Source organism: Notolabrus celidotus, chromosome 2 (assembly GCF_009762535.1).
Source record: "Notolabrus celidotus isolate fNotCel1 chromosome 2, fNotCel1.pri, whole genome shotgun sequence".
Taxonomy (NCBI): Eukaryota; Metazoa; Chordata; class Actinopteri; order Labriformes; family Labridae; genus Notolabrus; species Notolabrus celidotus.
The window spans coordinates 17749739-17766720 of NC_048273.1; the positions used below are offsets into that span (position 1 = coordinate 17749739).

Below are 16982 nucleotides of genomic sequence, written 5' to 3' on the forward strand. Positions count from 1 at the left end.
TGTGTGTGTGTGTGTGTGTGTGTGTGTGTGTGTGTGTGTGTGTGTGTGTGTGTGTCGTCCACCAGTGCTGCAGGGAGGGCCCAGAGATCAGCAGCTGAGCCTGTGTCCCGCTGGGAGCCATCACTGTAGAATGGAGCAGGTGTCTGCAGGCACATGCGCACACACACAGATACACACACACGAATACACACATACACACACATACAAACACTGTAAAGCCAAGTGAACTCTCTCTTCCTCTTCACTGTATCTCCATGTCCGTCTCTGTATGAGTTTTTTATTTATGTGTGTGTTTGAACACCCAGCATTGCAATTTAGACTACCTGCAGGGTGTGTCTGAGCATGTATTTCATCACACATCTTTTTGATCATTACCTATTTTTATACACACTCTGGACTCTGTAGATGAGATGGAGAAAAAAAAGGCCAGAGATGTGGAAGTGATCCAGAAAGGATAGTACAATAACAGAGCAGCCTGCTGCAGCCTCTCAAGCGCCCACGCCCAACCAAAGGTCACCTTTCTGTGTTCAGGTATTTTGACCTGGAAGTAATGACCTGTAATTTCTCTGAGAGAAGCAGCAGTAGAGTCTGTGCACTGCGCTGATTGTATCTTGACATTCATGGCAAAACAAAAGCACCCTGATCATGTCACTGTAATAGATGAAGGTTAGGCATTATAAAAGAGGTGGGCTATTTTCAAATGTAAACAAAGGGTTGCCCTCTAAAGCGTGAAAACGAAGAGGAAGGGGATTTTAGCCTACTAATATCTCCACTTCTTGCAGGACTCTGTAACTATACGGATTAACATCATTAAACTAGAGATGTTCATATTTCAAAGAACTGCTATGTTTGTAAAAACAGCAATAACGCACACTGATATATTTTTTAATAATGATCTGTTAAAAAATGTACTTTGTTAAACTAACAATCAAAAGGAAGGCATGAAAAATTGCACAGACGTTTAGAGAGAGAAACAGTGGCTATGAGGTACCGATAAGTTGAAAAAAATTGTTGTTTTTCATCTGTAATGCAAAAGCACGCAGGCACACATATTCAAAACAGCAAGTTGTGTTTATATATATGTGGTGGGCTTCTGAAATCCACTGCAGATTTACTTCAAGTCAGTGGCTACATTTCTACAGTTTAATTGGTTGAATAAACTAAATAATCTCACTTCCTGACGTTCATTTTTCTTCTTTAATTCAAAATAAAAAACTCCCAGCGCTGCTCTTTTGCTCGGTGGGGAAAAGCATTTAATTTCAGAGCTAAAATTGTTGCCTCTCTTGGACAATGTTTTCACACCCAGTTGCTGTTATTTCATTCGGCTTAAAAGGATAAATAGGGAGAGAATAATGAAACACACAAAACTGGAAAGAAGTTGTATTGTGATTTTGGATTTGCTGAGTTCCTCGTAATGTGTTATTTGCAGGCAAACATTGATGATTATTATGGAAAAATAGAAAAATGCCTCAGCTACAGAGTGACAGTGAGGTCTAAATTCAGCTGAATCTAATATCATTTTAGCTAGACATGACGTTCCCTCTGAAGAGCAGTCAGGGGTGTGTACTGAATCATGCAGATTTGCTGAATTAATTATAGACCTGACAGTGATATCAAAATGTACTGTAGATATGTCAGCTGTATAAGATTTGACAAAAGAGGCATTAGCCGGTGTGAGCCCTTTACTGACCTGTGTGCAAATGTGATAATCTCACTCGGATGGCTTCAGCTCAGTCATCTCTTCATCACAAAAGAAAAAAAAATGCTTAACGCTAACAAAAATCCTCTGACAAAAAGAACATGAAATCCTCTTTTCTTATGAATATGTTACAGATTTTACACTTCATACACCGTTTGAGATATTACGTGGAGCATACACATTTTGTAGGCGTGGACTCCATATTTAAGGCAATGCGTTAAGAACATTTCCTTCATCTTTGACATCTCAGTGCTGTTGATGCTGAGCTGACAAACGCCGCCAATATGTGAGTGATGATGCGCGTCTGGGATCCTGGCATGTTGATGAACAACACTATTTTTTTTGTTGTCCTCTCAGAATTGATAGTTTCAAAGCCAGTACGTTGTCATCGATTTGCTAATTGCTGAGGATGAGGCAAAGTATCTGCTGTCTCCATGAATAAATGATGTACAGCTGACCTGTGCATTAGCGTTGAGGAAAAGTGACCATTTGGGTTACTGTAACTAGCCGATGGCTCTGCTGGGAGGTGTGTAGTAGCTGGGGACTGTGTACACAGCGAGTACAGATGACACAGTTGTTTAAAACGTGATAGATTTCTGTTTGTAGTTGATTACAGGAAGATAAAATGCAGGAAAGACATAGAAAGTTGCTGAGAGTATTGAGGTTATATTTGCCAGAGTAGCAAGCTAACAGTAAATACCTCCTCCACATGAACCCTGAGGGATGCAACACAGCATCATTATTATCTGCCAACCCTTTACTCCCTTTAATAATGGATGTATTCTAACAGCAGCATTAAGGTTTAAATGGTTTACCATGGAGTCTGCCATGAGCTGTATATCACTGACTGTAAAGTGAGCTAATTTACAGGAACACATTAATTACAAAGCTTTCTTCTGTAGAGAAAATATTGTTCTTTAACTCTTTGCATTATTGTTTTAACTTGTCATGGCCTATATTAATGTAACTTGATATCACACATGGACTATTTGCACATAGTATCCTTTTATTTCCATAGAGGGAAATCGTTTTATGAGTCGTTGCAAAAGAAAGTCTTTTACTTACTTGGCTAAATGTTTCAACCACATAACATAAGTGAAACATGTCTTCAAGCATGTAGGCATTTAAACTGAAACCCGTGGAGTTTTTCTTGTTGTGCATCGCCCGCTCGCTTTTCTTCAAGCATGAGAAAGGGCGGTTAAGCATGAAGTGACATTTGGGAGAGCTGGATTTGTGCAGCTCGGGCATGTTATGGTCCAAAGTACCGTAGGCCAGCTCTGTGAATGACTCTGAAATGTGTCTCATTTCTTTAAAGGTTATTTCTAAGCAAAAGCTGTAGTGCACCCATTTATGGAGATCTGATAGAGTGAGATTTTTGACGGATTTTAAGCATCATTACAGTTGGCAGGTGGTGTTTCAGTGACTCATATTTTTTCCACCGGAGGTCTTAGTCAGAGATTGTGTAAAAGAAGTGGAAGAAGAAGAAAACGGTGCTCATTTCTGCAGGGAGATACGTGACTGCAGAAATGACTGAAATAAATAATGGAAGTAAAAAATGAGCAGCAGTTTAAAGAATCTCAAGTGGGGAGCTCTGTGTGCCAGTGTGTGTGTGTATCTGTGCGTGTGTAAGTGGGGGAGTTGTGATTAAAGCCTCCACCAGATGGACCACAGCAGTCGCCCTGTGAGCATGGATGTACCCCGACCGGGATCAAACGCAAAGCGGGCTGCCGTCCCCACAGCCCCAAAGCCCACCTCATGATCCACTGACCCTCCACACTGCAGAAAGGCCACGACTACATTTTACCCACACAGTGATTCGGATCAGACTGTATGTCAGAATAACAACCGCACATAAAACATGTTTTGTTATCCCAGAAACTCGGAAGCGGACAATCAGATGCCATTACATTTATCATACATAAATGTTAATTACCAGCAAGGCTGAACTTCCCCATCATTGTGTGAGCTGCTGGCCTGCTGAAAGTTGAATGTCACCCCAAGCTGCGGACCACTCTGTTGTCCAAATGGACACTAATCCACCAGAGTCCTGTTGAGAATACACTCTCAGTGCCAGAACACATGCCAGACTCAACAGCCAATGCATAGCTAAGCCTCTCTGGGCACCTCAACAAACCTTCTCTCATTTGTGTGAGGATTCAGCCTCAAAGACCCACCATTATCTGTTCCGTAAAAAACATCAATGTGTTTGCGTAATAGACCGGAAGTGAAATAAGGGCTCAAGTTATTATTAATAAGAGGGGATTGTACAGGTTTTCTCGCTTGTTTTCTGCTCTTTCTTTAGTTAACATGAATTCATCAAAATATTGAAAGAGCAGCATGACTTCTGACTAAAATCCACAAAAGATGAGCACATTTCTGAAGACTCAACATAGCGACTGAGGAAGCATTCACTCCTCTCTCCACAGACAGAGAAAGAGCGTTCAGTCTGAGCTTTCAAACAACCCCCCTGTCACATCTCTGCACTCTGCAAAAGCTCCAGCCATACCAAACAGCTTTGAGTAAAAAGTGGAAGAAAGTGGCTGTAGCAAATGCAGCACAGCCTTGTTCCGGGATCAGCATGAAGAATTCATTTCTTGATCTGAGGAGTTTCTAGCAGGGAGGGTGACACAGGCAGGGGTTAAGATGACTGTGTATCATGGCCGCTGACAGGACGAGGGAAAACTCCATTCATTTTAACAGAAACACTTGTATCTTTTGAGTGTAAGCACTGCGGGCTGAACCACTTTGAGGGACAATTTTAGAGTGGCAGGTCCAAGCTGGCTTCAGTTGTTTTATAGTTAAGCGCACATTTTTTACTCAATCAACATTAGACCGATGATCTTAAGGCCTTGAGCTGTAACCAAAAGTAACATTTTTGTCTTAATTCCAACATGTCTGAACCCTTTTTGGTGAGTTCAGATGTCTTTAAAAGTAAGAGTGAATATTCATGGATTTGAATTTGTACTCAGTTTATTCAAGATTTTGGTGCTTTAGATAAATATCATCTTTAACTACGACTATGAAAGCAGAGTAAGATATTACTGCTAATCTGAAGGAGATGTTTTCAGGGTCAATATTGAAAGGAGTTTGATGTTAGTGAAATGCTTGATTTTTTTTATAACAAATAGTGTGAATTTATCACTATGATTTGTGTTCATTGAATTCCTCTGTTATTTTTTTTTATGTCTGCTATTTGGGAGTTACTCCTCTTTTCTACTCATTTGCATCTATTAAGTATTTCAGGGCCTGGCTGTGAACTTGACTGTCCTCTCCCAGGGTAATTTAACATCATTTGCTCTTAGTGGTTTGAATAAGGTGCTCCTCCTGCTTAAGGACACCAGCTTCCTTTTTTGAGCAGCTTTTGTGGCAGAACTCCTCCAAACTGCTCCTCTCTGACTAAATTGTCAGAGCATTATGGCACAGAGCTGCCGGCTTTTGAAGACAAAGAAGAGATGTGATTTGATTGAAGATATAACAGCGATGCAGGTGCTCTGTGTGCCTCTGACCATGAAATTACCAAAAATCAGTATCCACAACGTAGGCGCTATTGATCTGTGAAAATAAAGCCCCCTGGTCTTAACACTGAAAGCAAACAACAAAAGTCAACTGAATCCAAAGTGGCCATTGTTGTGCAGATACAGCCGCATCGTGTTAATAGCCGTCTGCTGTCTGAGGTTCAGTGATGCGGAGTTTGTCGCCAGGCAGGGAGACAGGCGAGTTGAAGGCTGTGATTCTCATTTGTTGATTGTTACCGGCAGAGGGTGGACACCTGCCAGGAAAGAGGCGATCATCAGTCTGAGTAGCACAGCAAGAAGCTACTACTGCCAGAACTTCAATAGAGCTACTAAATCTATCCTTCAAGGGCAAATCAAAAAGAGCCTGAGTAAGCCGCTGCATACTGAGGAGCGTGTTCTGGGCCATTAAACGTATTAGGCTGTTTTTACTGCAGACGCTGCTGTGATATTTTGAATTGAAATCAACCGGGCCTGATAAGTGTTGCATTGTTCTCCGCAGCTCTGTTATAAAACAGCGTTCAATTATAGTGTTGTCGCAGTACAGCGTCAGAGGAATAATTCAGTTTGTTTACTGTCTTGTGTCCTTGCCTGCATTAATTTGCGCTGAACCTGCGGAGCAATTGGGAAGACAAGTTTTCCTTCTCTTGTTGATAATCAAGGTATTTTCTTTCAGCTCTTTGAGGTAACACCTCTGCTAGCATCTTCACTTCTCTGCCTTTAAATAGAAGCCTTATTATGCAGAGTGAAACATAAGGCATGTGTTGAAACACTGCATCTGACAGTTAACAAGACTCAAACCGAAAGCAACCACAATTATCACTGTCTGCACGCTGCATATTCAAACCTGCTATATGCAGACGCTTTAATGTGCCTGCTCTTTCACACTTTGCTATCAGAACACTACTGTATGTGTTGGCTGTATGTTTTAAACAGCACAGTGCCATTGGTATATTCAATTAACGAAACTTTTGGATCAACGAAGCAAACATTTTTTCAGGGCGTGGTAAGATAAGAGTTAACCAAAGTGAGTAAGACAGATAGAGAAAGTGACAACATTAGACTGCAGTTAATCTATTAAGGTCTGGGACTAGGAGTGGTTTAGGGTGGACAAGCAGGGCAGAATGGAGGGCAGAGGGAGTTCATGACAATTAGCCGGCTCTCTGCTTTCCGAATTAGCAGGCTGCGAGCACACACTCAAGCACACTTCTGTTGTCTAGCCCTTAAACCTCCATTTCCATCGCGGTCACAGCGTTAGACTGTGACGCACATCAAGAACTAAAATGATGCGATTTCCCTGTGTTTTTGCAGAGGTGAACACTTGTGCATTCACCTATTTGTGCGCCTTTGGATTCAGTTGTGTGTTTGTGGATGTGAGCCAGAGCCAATCAGCGAGATGGGGTTTCACATTGCTGACAGTGTGACTGGCCTTTCTGGGTTATAGCCACAAAAGCTTTTTAACTTTCCAAACTTTACAGTATGGAAGAAATATCATTTAGCTCCTCAAAAATTATTTAGCTTCAGTCATCATTGAAATTGCCAAATAATGCATCCAATCAGAGCTATGCAGTTTTTGGTGCAAGGTCTGACTAAGTGGTAATGCCACCAAGATAAATAGCCCTTATCATTTTGTTTGTTTGTTTGTTTTATTGGCAAATTAAGATTAATTTTATTCAGTTTGCATCTTACTCCGAGGTACATTATATATGGAAAGAGCAAATTGTCAAGATAATAAGCTACACTGCAATATCTCTAACATCTAAGTCTCTCAGCATGGCTGCCCTTGATAGAATAGCTCAACCACTCCCTCCATCTGTCCATAAACATTACTATAATGCAGTGTGTGTACCTTTAACTAGGACATGACACCAGTGTGGTTCCATCTTCATATGATCCTGTACATCATCACTATACAAACAGACCAACACACTCCATAAAAACAAACACACTGCAGAACACAGATTGTGTTTATAGCTAATTTACTGAGTAGGAGCAGTCACTTTCATTGCTTTATAAAACAATGGTCCTGCAGAGCAATTTGGAGAAAGGACAAGCAACTGTGGAGAGGGACTATTTTCACTTTCAAATCATTTTCTCATTTAGAAGAAAAGGTTATTTGGATCATATTACAGAGGGCGAAAAACAACCTCAAAACATCGTCCTTTATGAAATAAGAAAATGAGGACCCTTTTTTTTTCAGCAGTTAGAAGTCGACTGCCTACAAAGGACAAAAACAGAGAGATGTGATTAGTGCTTTAGTCATTTCCATAAATCTGACTTTCCATTCCTTACAGCGGGGAATTAAAAAGCAACAATAAAAACATGATTGGGAGGAGAATATTAGAGGCAGTGAGGTGGAGAATGGTTTTTCTGTGGTCCAACTAAAAGCCTTTATTAAATTGAAAAGGTCAAAGCAGAAGGATAAAGCATGGACAGGAAACTGTGGATTTGTTGCTTGTACTATTCAGCTGCAAATTTAGCTTCTTTCTGCGCTTTGTCTGACGAAGATATGGAGGGACATAAAGGAAGATAGACAAAGATGCACTTCTATTTTAATCCATCTAGTTCTTTGTGTTTCAGTCTACATTACTCTGTCCCCCTCAGTTGTGTTATATTCAGTATGATCGGTACAAATCTCCAGACTGCAAGTGCCAGCATATTCTATTCTATTTGAAACAATAGCAAGCTTGTTCAGACTATCTTCCTCTCTCTCTCTCTATCTGTGTGTGTGTGTGTGTGTGTGTGTGTGTGTGTGTGTGTGTGTGTGTGTGTGTGTGTGTTCGCGCGCGCACGCATATGCGCATACTGCTCTGGCCTAATTGAAGGCATAGTGGTGATTCTCATTAGTATGTCAGGCACATGGTTCCACTAGGCTAGCTAGCTTGCTGTTGCTAACTAGACATGCAGAGAGGTCAGAGGTGAAGTGGTGAGGCAGGGGAGTTTAAGTCCACTGCTTCCATATTTCTTCCCTTTCTTCCTGTTTTTCCTTTATGTTACAGAATTCTGTAGTGTGGTCAATTGGGAGTTAATTTGTTTAGCTACTTCAGTGTGGGGTGAGATTCCTACATGTATTTATAAACCAGCATAGTGTACGTGTGATCTGGACAAGCAGGGTATATACTGTTCATGCTGTAGTTTTGCGTTGCTTCATGTGTATACACTGTGACCTTCAGACATAAAAACATTTAGTTTCAGTAGTTAGTTTGTAAAAATTCTTACTGGACCTTATTTGCATCAGAAACTTAACTGAAATGCTAAATAAAGTATCAGTTGGCTGCTATGTTCAGCTACTCTAAGCTTTAAGAAAGTGCCCTAAATGTTTTACAAAGTGTAGCCTGCCAGTGAAGCTGTAGCAAGCAATTAATTTCATATGGAGTGTTTGTCTTTCTTATATCATCACTTGAAAAATAATTTGTCTGTCTGATGTCCAAAAAAATTGTGTCCTTTGCATAATTCCCCAGAGGCCAAAGAGACATCCTGAGATTGTTTTGTAGGACATAAAATCCAGTATCTAAAGAAAGCCAGCAAAATCCACATTTGATGGTGGCAACGCAGAAACTCAATCTTCTGCCATTTGAAGACAAATCAGTATATATATCAGTATATGAGAGTCAGTTGAATGAGGCTACATGTTCAAACTTACAGTAAATGTGCCTGTCAGTGAATTTGAGACTGTGTGCAGGCCTTGACATGGGCACCTAAATATGCTCATTTGTGCTTATTGAGATTAGTGTGTGGCAACCGTGTATCCGTGTATCTGTGTGTGTGTGTGTATGTGTGTGTGTGTGAGTGTGTGATTGAGTGAGCGTGCGTGCATACGTGCGTGCGTGCGTACGTGTGCGTGTGCAAGTGCGTGTGTGTGTGTGTGTGTGTGCGTGTGTGTGTTTGAGAATGTATAGGTGTGAACATACGTCTGTGTATTTCTTTGTGCCAGGTGACTGTGTTTAAGGAAGCAAGAGCTCCCTCTTCTTGTCTGAAAGAGATAGGGTCCAGTGTGTAAAACGCACTTAAGGCAGGTCTGCTACTGGGCATAAACATGTTCTCTGTAGAATAGAATAGATAAATAGGGGTGAAAACAAGATGATAAGGAATAATTACTGATGGTAGCATTTGAAAAAAAACAGTCTGTTATAATTTCTCAAAACACCAAACCTGCATTTTACTTATGGTGCATACAGCTGTTGACACATTACAAGAAATAGTGACCCCTTTAAACAGAGCGTGTTAGGTGATGTGATTTGAGGACCCATAAGAAGCATCAATGTGTCTTATGTTCAGAAAAAAACAGAGAAACGTTGCTTATGTTTTCCAGCACAGAAAAAGAGACGACGTATGGCTTACCAACAGGAAGTACACTAAAACAATGCTGCAAAAATGCACATAACCCGTTTTCTACAGGAACTTAATGGCAAATGAATCAGAATCAGAATAAGAAATACTTTATTTATCCCGGGGGAAATTCAGTTGTTACAGAATGCTCTTATACACTGTATGAAAAAGTCAAAATATTAATAGAAAGAAGGAATAAAATAAGATATACAAATGGAATAATATAATTTGGATTAATAATAAGTATATACAGAAACGCAAAAATAGTTACAGTTCGCTATGTACAAAAGCACTGGGAATGAAGGTATTGTATACAGGATGTTGAAGTGGCAGGGATAATCCACAGTGTATTGCACAGAGTACAGAATATAGTTCATTCATTAGCGGGAGGAGTTGTACAATCTGATGGCCACAGGCAGGAATGACTTCCTGTGGCGTTCTGTGGTGCATTTAGGGGGGATCAGTCTTGCGCTGAATGTGCTCCTGTGATTCCCCAGCACGTTGTAGAGACATATACAGGTATAAAGGCAGTTAAGCGTGCACGAGTCACAGTATGGACTGCATGCATAATCATTAATATCCAGGTGAGGGATAACAAATATGTGTCGTCACGACCATAAAGTCACCTTTGCTACCGTATGATACCTCCCCACTCCCTTTATGTTGGACCACACAAGCCAGCCTCCTCCTCTCTCATCCGCGGACGCACCGCCCCTTCGACACCTCCCCAGCCAATGGGAGACCCCGCACGAGGCGAGTGGACATGCCTTGCACGGCTTTTGGGGGAAATGAAGAAGAGGGGCGTTTTCAGTGAATCTGTGAGTGGATGTTCGTCGGTGTTTTGCTTTAGTTTCCGACTGGACAAGAGTGTTTTCTTCTCCTCTCGTGCGGGGCAGAGCTGCAGGCTGGTCGTCCCCACCCACGGGTGCGCTCTGTTTGTTTTTTGGCTCCGCTTCACTCACTACAGCACCACGGAGGTTCATTCATCCTCCTCAGCACGCTGCCGCTACTCCATCCGACTCTCACTTCACCGACTTTCTTTAGTTTGTCTATCGAGACTGATACCGTGCGTTGCAAAAGCCTGACACGAGAATGGTCATGGTGAGTAGATCTCGTGGGGTGCGGGTTTTCTATCGTATGTTTGCTCCTTTATTGTGCCCGCATTACTTCCTTCCCTCCATGATTGAACTGTAAAGCGTACTGCAGAAGGCAGACAGGTAGCGTCGAAGTTGTTTGCTTTGCTCACATTCCTCCATGTTATCAGCCGCTTGTTGTGAAATGTGTTCCCTTTAAGAATAACCCATATCTCATTCATTGGCTGCACCTGTATGAACAGGTGCGTGGATATTATTTTGAAACTCAACCAATTAGCCTGTCATAATTTTTTTAAACAGTACATTTTTGGACAAATGCTGTTAATTACATCTATAAAATGTAAAAATTGTATCTTCTCTTCTTCAAATATCCCTTTATTATTCAAGGCAACAGCTGAAATCAGCCCTGTAGGAATGTGTGTGTGTATGTATGTGTAAAAGTGTGTATTGTACATTGTAAGGGAAACAGACAGAATGAGTCTGTATACACAGCCATGTAAATGTACAGGGGATTTAACATGCACCCAGTAATAGCTAATTTATATACACAGTGCTGCACAGGCATCCTATTACCATAGTGCCTGAGGCTGCAATCACTCTCCTCGAGCTGTGCTGTGCGCTGCTCTGCCCGGCTCACTCAAGCACAGACCTCAGCAGCGATTGATTGCTTTGCTGGGATTCAGAAAGCCTTTTCTCTGCCAAACCGGGCTGAGGCTGGCGTGTGCCGAGGAGGGCTCCGCGCCAGCAAGAGAGCGAAGGTGTTAACACTGAGGGAGAGGGAGGTGAGGCTGGGGGCTGACAGGCAAGACAAGAAGCCAACCACAGACTCCAAAAGAGAGGTGAGGAGGGGGGGAGTGGGCGGGATCTGACCTTCCAGCTGAGCAGGAGACTGGGCGGGTGGCTGTGGAGAGGAAGGAGGGAGGGGGGGGTGGGAGCAGAGGGGAGGAAGGGAGGGAGGCTTGCTGCAGCCCAGCACTCTCTCATCCAGCCTCACCATTCTCCTCTCAGCATCTGTAGACGAAGGCGATGCTCGCTCTGTACGCCTGTAGTATGCTTCTCCCTGCATGCTGCGAAGACTGAGGCTGAAACAAGGCAGGAAGAAGAGAGACAGAGAAGGGAAAACGAGGAGACAGTGTGAGACAGGAAGAGAGCAGGGGATTTTTCTTTGCTGAGGCGTTGTTGTAGCTGTTGTGTGAGGAGAGAGAGAGAGAGCGTGAGACAACGGCCGGCGTCTCCCAAATGGAGTGGAATGGGTTTAAGATGGTAAGACAGACAGCCTTCATTTAACTCCTCTTCATTTTTAACCATAATGTAATTCCTTTGCATCCTTTAGCGACTGTAGCAGGTTGTGGTTGTAAACACAACATGAACAACGCTCAGCGTGTTTTATATTCTTAAAGCACAGGCAATGCAGTGGTAGTATCGAACTATTTGCCTTGCAGAATGCGAAGTTTCTTCACACAGGGAAGGAGGATACAGCAGGGGGTTATTGTAGACCGGCGAGGATTGTGGGCAGGATTAGAAATGGGAGGGAGCAAGGTATCGTGGTAGTAGTAGAGGTGTAGAGGTAGGCATGGAGGTGAGCAAAGACGGGGAGAGGACCTTAGGGAGGGAAGGGTTAAATCAGGGAACAGCACCCATTTTATGTTGAAGTCAGGGCTGTAGTTGTCCCCCCCTTTTTCCTGCCTTTGCACCACTGTGAAATATTTACCTGCGTATAGTACTGCAGCAGAGGTGTAAGGTACATTGTTAGTGCTGAATGAAAGATGGTTGCTAAAATGGACTCTGTTGGTTTTTTATATTCATGTATGCAAAGCAGTCCTTGTTAATTATATGTGTAGACATGTTATCCGTCATGCTGCTTGTGTACACAGGGTGAGTTTGTGTTGTCCATGTGTTGTGCCAGAGCTGGGAAAGAGAGGGTAGGTGTGTTGGACATACACATATGCTTGGACTGCAATATATTGTGACGCTGTGCATTCTTTAAGTTGAAATGCATTTGATTCTTAGTGTGTGTTTGTGTGTAAATATGAATGTGTTTTCTAAGTTATGTTTGCAGTGTAAAGCAATGTCCTCATGCGCAGTCATTATAAGCTATCCAAGTCTTCTGCTTTGCTCAACTTCCTGAGACTCACTTCAATGCTGCATGTATTCATCCATTACATCAAAGCGACAGAGTTAGAGGTTAACTAGTAGAACTGGCAGCCATATCTCTTCCTTCCTTCATCCTCACACCTGTCATAGAAGACATAGTTTCATTTCATTGCAGATACTGCGTCACCATCCTGACTACAGAGTCAATACCATTGTTTTGCATTCTCAAGGCATCGATCTGCTTTCAAAATGGTTCTGTCACGACCCCCCAAGTGGACTGACTCACTTTCATTTTGCATGAAGAACTCTGCAAGCATTATTCATTTGGCAGCAAGCAAATGTTTGATTGTTTGCGCGTTGGCCTTTTTCCACTGGACGTTATCAAAATGCTAATTGAATGGAAGGCAACTCCCCCTGTCCGGTGACACCGCTAGAATGCTGTTTAGCTGGACACTAGCAGTTAAGCATGTATACAAAAATGATGGAGGAGAGAAGCATGTAAGATATTAGCGCAGAAAGAGAGTGTATGTTAATTGTATTTGGGCTCATATTATTATGAAGAAAAGAGGGGGAAGAGCAGGCACGCAAGAAGAAGGAACAGTGAGAGAGAGAGGGGGGGAAAAGTTGAATCTTAAACAGCATTGGAGGTATTAGATATGAGTGTGTGCACCGTGGAACCTCCTGATGGGAACCAGTGGGGCACCTCAGCCAGAGACAGGCCATCATTTCGCACATACACACACACACTCACATGCACAGAGATAGACACAAACATACAGTGGCTGTATTACCCTCAGGCAGAACACCACAGGCTCCAAGGTTACACATCAATGCTAATAGGGTGGGGTGTGTGAAGAATTTATTATCCACAGAGCATTGGCTAAGTGTGTGCTCAGTGATTTTAATGCAGCTAAAGATCAGGGGAACATAGGATGGGGAATGACTGCTTGCATACGTAGGCCATGAGTGGGAAATAAAAAATGTTTCATATACACCTAGTCAAAAATCATGAACGAACATGCTGCCAATTAAAAATAAAAAGTTACACATTCTGAAGACGGTCATTTAAATGAAGTGATAGCTTATGCTGTCTTGTGAATGTCTGTGTGATCAGCTCTGTGTGTTTAAGTGTGTAGATTACGGGGGAGAGATAAAGGAGAGAGACAAAGAAAGAGCGAGAGAGAATGGAGGGTCAGACACTGAACTAATTGGCTCTTAAGCTTACTTTAGTGTGTGTTCCTGTGCACAAGAATTGATTTTGGTGGTTTACTGCATATCAGATATACTGATAATACCTGTTGAATTTTTCATTGTTATGAAAAAAGTTAATATAAATAGTAACAGTAGAAGTTTTTAAATATAAAGCAGTCTTTGTTCTTCTCCTTTTTTATTTTGAATGTACTCTTATCGTACAAAATTTAGACCAAATCACTTAAAAATAACTCATCTATTGACCATTTTCAAACCTCTTGTAATAAACTATCTGCCAACAAACTAAGACAGACCACCAAGACCAGAGCTCTACTGAGATATTCATCACCGAGTAACACAATCTAAGCTCCCTGTTAGTTCTTCCTTCAGGTTTTTTCTCCTGGGCTCACTGTGCTTATTTGCTTGTTGAGCAAGTTTTCAAAATGGTGCATAGCTAATTTGATAGCTTGTGATTGTTTTACTGAGCAGCAGAAATACATTCAGGTGGAGAACATGTGTGTTTGGCTCTCTACATGTGGCCCTCTGGGGATTCTTTATTTTTATATAGAGTACAGTTTTTTTTTGTTAAACTCTTAAAACAGTCTTCACAGTGTGGACAAAAGATAAAAAGTAGCTAAGCTGAAGGCCCTGGTATTCTTATTCTTATGAGCATAGACATGTAGTGTAATCCGTTTTTCACATTCAGTGGTTGCCTTGCAGTTTTTACATCCACACTAATTACCCACAGAGCAGTGAAATGTCACAACAGTCACTTAGAGTGTTTGTGTTCTTGTAATCGTAACATAGTTCATGCATGTAGTTGTTAATTGATATGCATATGGATAAACATACAGTTAATTGTTACTGTGCTTGTGTGTCAATGTGTGTCTGCTGTGTGTATTATATCATAAATGTTTCTTTTCCAGTGTTAGGTAAATGACAGTCCTCAGTAAGACATAGACAAATAGATCAGTTGGAGGGTCAGCTGTAATTAGGTGTTTACAATATAGACTTTAACCCAGTGTTGTTCTTGGCAGCTATCTTTGTCTTAGTCTTAGTCTTTTGGACGAAAATGCTTATTAGTTTAAGTCACATTTTAGTCATTTCTTTATGTGATAGTTTTAGTCCAGTTTTAGTCGACGAAAAATCTAAAACGTTTAAGTCTAGTTTTAGTCAGTTTCAGTCATTTTTAGTTAAAAAAAAAAAGGGTTAGTCTTTTAACAAATGAATTACTGGAAATTGGAATCAAGGTTGACAGGTTTTATCAGGTGTTGCAATTCATTAAACAACAGTTATTCTTAACACTTTTGCATAATAACCAGATTCCTTACCAGATTGATAGCTCAAGCCTAGACTTTCCCAAAGATGGAGATGCAATGCTGCTATGTTGTACTTCATTGCTGTTGGGCAGAAACCTTTTTATCTCCATATTTCAACTAATATTTTTTTTCATGAATTGATGCCCTACTTCATCATATATACTTCATTGTCTCGTTATTGTCATGAAAAAAAGGGGCGTCAACAAAATAATTTTGTCATCGTTGACGAAAACAACACTGCTTTAACCCAAGATTGTAATAAGGGTTATGTATTTTTATACAAGGCACAGTGATTTATTAGCAAGAAATGTGAGTCAAACATATCATAGTTGCATTTTATTTGAATGAATGAATCTCTTTGAGCATTCCAGCACATCCAACAAAAAGTTTTTCTTTTGTTTCTATTGGACACTTGTTAGATAAATACCCCAAGAACTGAAGTTGTTTAGTTACTCACTCCATATGTAAGAGGGCAACTCTATCCCTTTCAGAGCAGTGTGTTAACCCAGCATGTAAAGTGTGACTTATTTTAAAAAAGTGTTACACCTGTGTAAATACATTAGTGATAGCAACAGTTGTGATCCCCATGCAAATATGGATATACTCCATAACCCTGAACAAGAAACAGCCTCTATAGTGAAACGGATTTGTAAGCTCTAGGTTAGAAATATAAAAGTTATAAGAAAGTAAAGATTTGATTTTTGTGCGACTTGACTCTACTAAAATACAGCAGTAGAAACAGAGTTATTTGCTTGACCTTACACTCAGAGTAAGAGGTTGCTTTTGGCATATTTGCGTCAGCACAGTATGCTGTCGATCAGCATTTCGGTGGTGAAGTGTCAATACAAATATTGTAAATATTTTATTGTCTTCAGATGTCTCTTCCACTTCCCTTTAAACAAAAGCTGGATGGAAGCAGTTAATGAGCCAAAAGCCTGTTTGAATAAGTAGCCGCTGTAACAATCTCTGTCCCAATTAGCACGCTTTGGTTTTTAAATATTCCTTTTGTGTGAAGCCTAAACACACATGAAGACTCACAAAACGGTCACGTTGAAAATTTAATAGGCTTCCACAGCGATTTCCTTCATTAATTAAAATGTTTTTTTTTCCTTCTTTTTTTAAAAAAAAGCTAGAAATCTGAGAGGCATGGCAAGGCATTCTGCTGTGAGGGGAGCAGCATTCACAAATACTAAACCTAATTCCTTTGGCAGCAGCTCAAACTGCTACAGACAGACACATAATCAGCTGGGGAGTGTTAGCGCCTCAGCCCACTAGCAAACACAGGACCGAGCCCTTGTTGTGCATCGCTGCTTTTCAGAATAAATATCCCGATGGAAAATACAGTGGGAGGAGAGAGGTATTCATGTGTATATAGCTCTTTGTTCAGTCAAAGCTACAGAAGGAGAGACGAACACTGGCTTTCTTAGCTACTTTACTGCTCATTCTTTCTCATTCCTCTCTCTCTCTTTTCCTTCCTCCCTCTCTTACTCTCATCCTCCACTGTACTGTGTGTGTGTTTTGGTATTTCGTACAGATGTTTGGATTTGAGTGGCAGTTTCTCCGGAGACTTTGCACAAGCGGCTGACTCGTCTCATCTGCATTTTGCATCCCAGGAAAAAAGGGGAACAGAAAGCAGCGGAAAGCATCAGCAGGCAGACAGGCTGTGTGTGTGTGTGTGTGTGTGTGTGTGTGTGTGTGTGCGAGAGAGAGAGAGAGAGAGAGAGAGAGAGAGAGAGAGAGAGAG

The 16982-nt window shown here is 41.3% G+C and overlaps 1 protein-coding gene across 1 annotated transcript in view; it reads left to right on the forward strand.

The window, feature by feature from the left end:
- The first annotated feature begins 10356 nt into the window (after positions 1–10356).
- The window catches only part of elavl4 (ELAV like neuron-specific RNA binding protein 4), a 62156-nt gene continuing 55530 nt past the window's right edge, over positions 10357–16982 (forward strand). The window contains 1 exon segment of the mRNA XM_034703795.1: positions 10357–10641. Within this exon segment, the coding sequence (XP_034559686.1) occupies positions 10633–10641 (9 nt within the window). The 5' untranslated portion in view covers positions 10357–10632.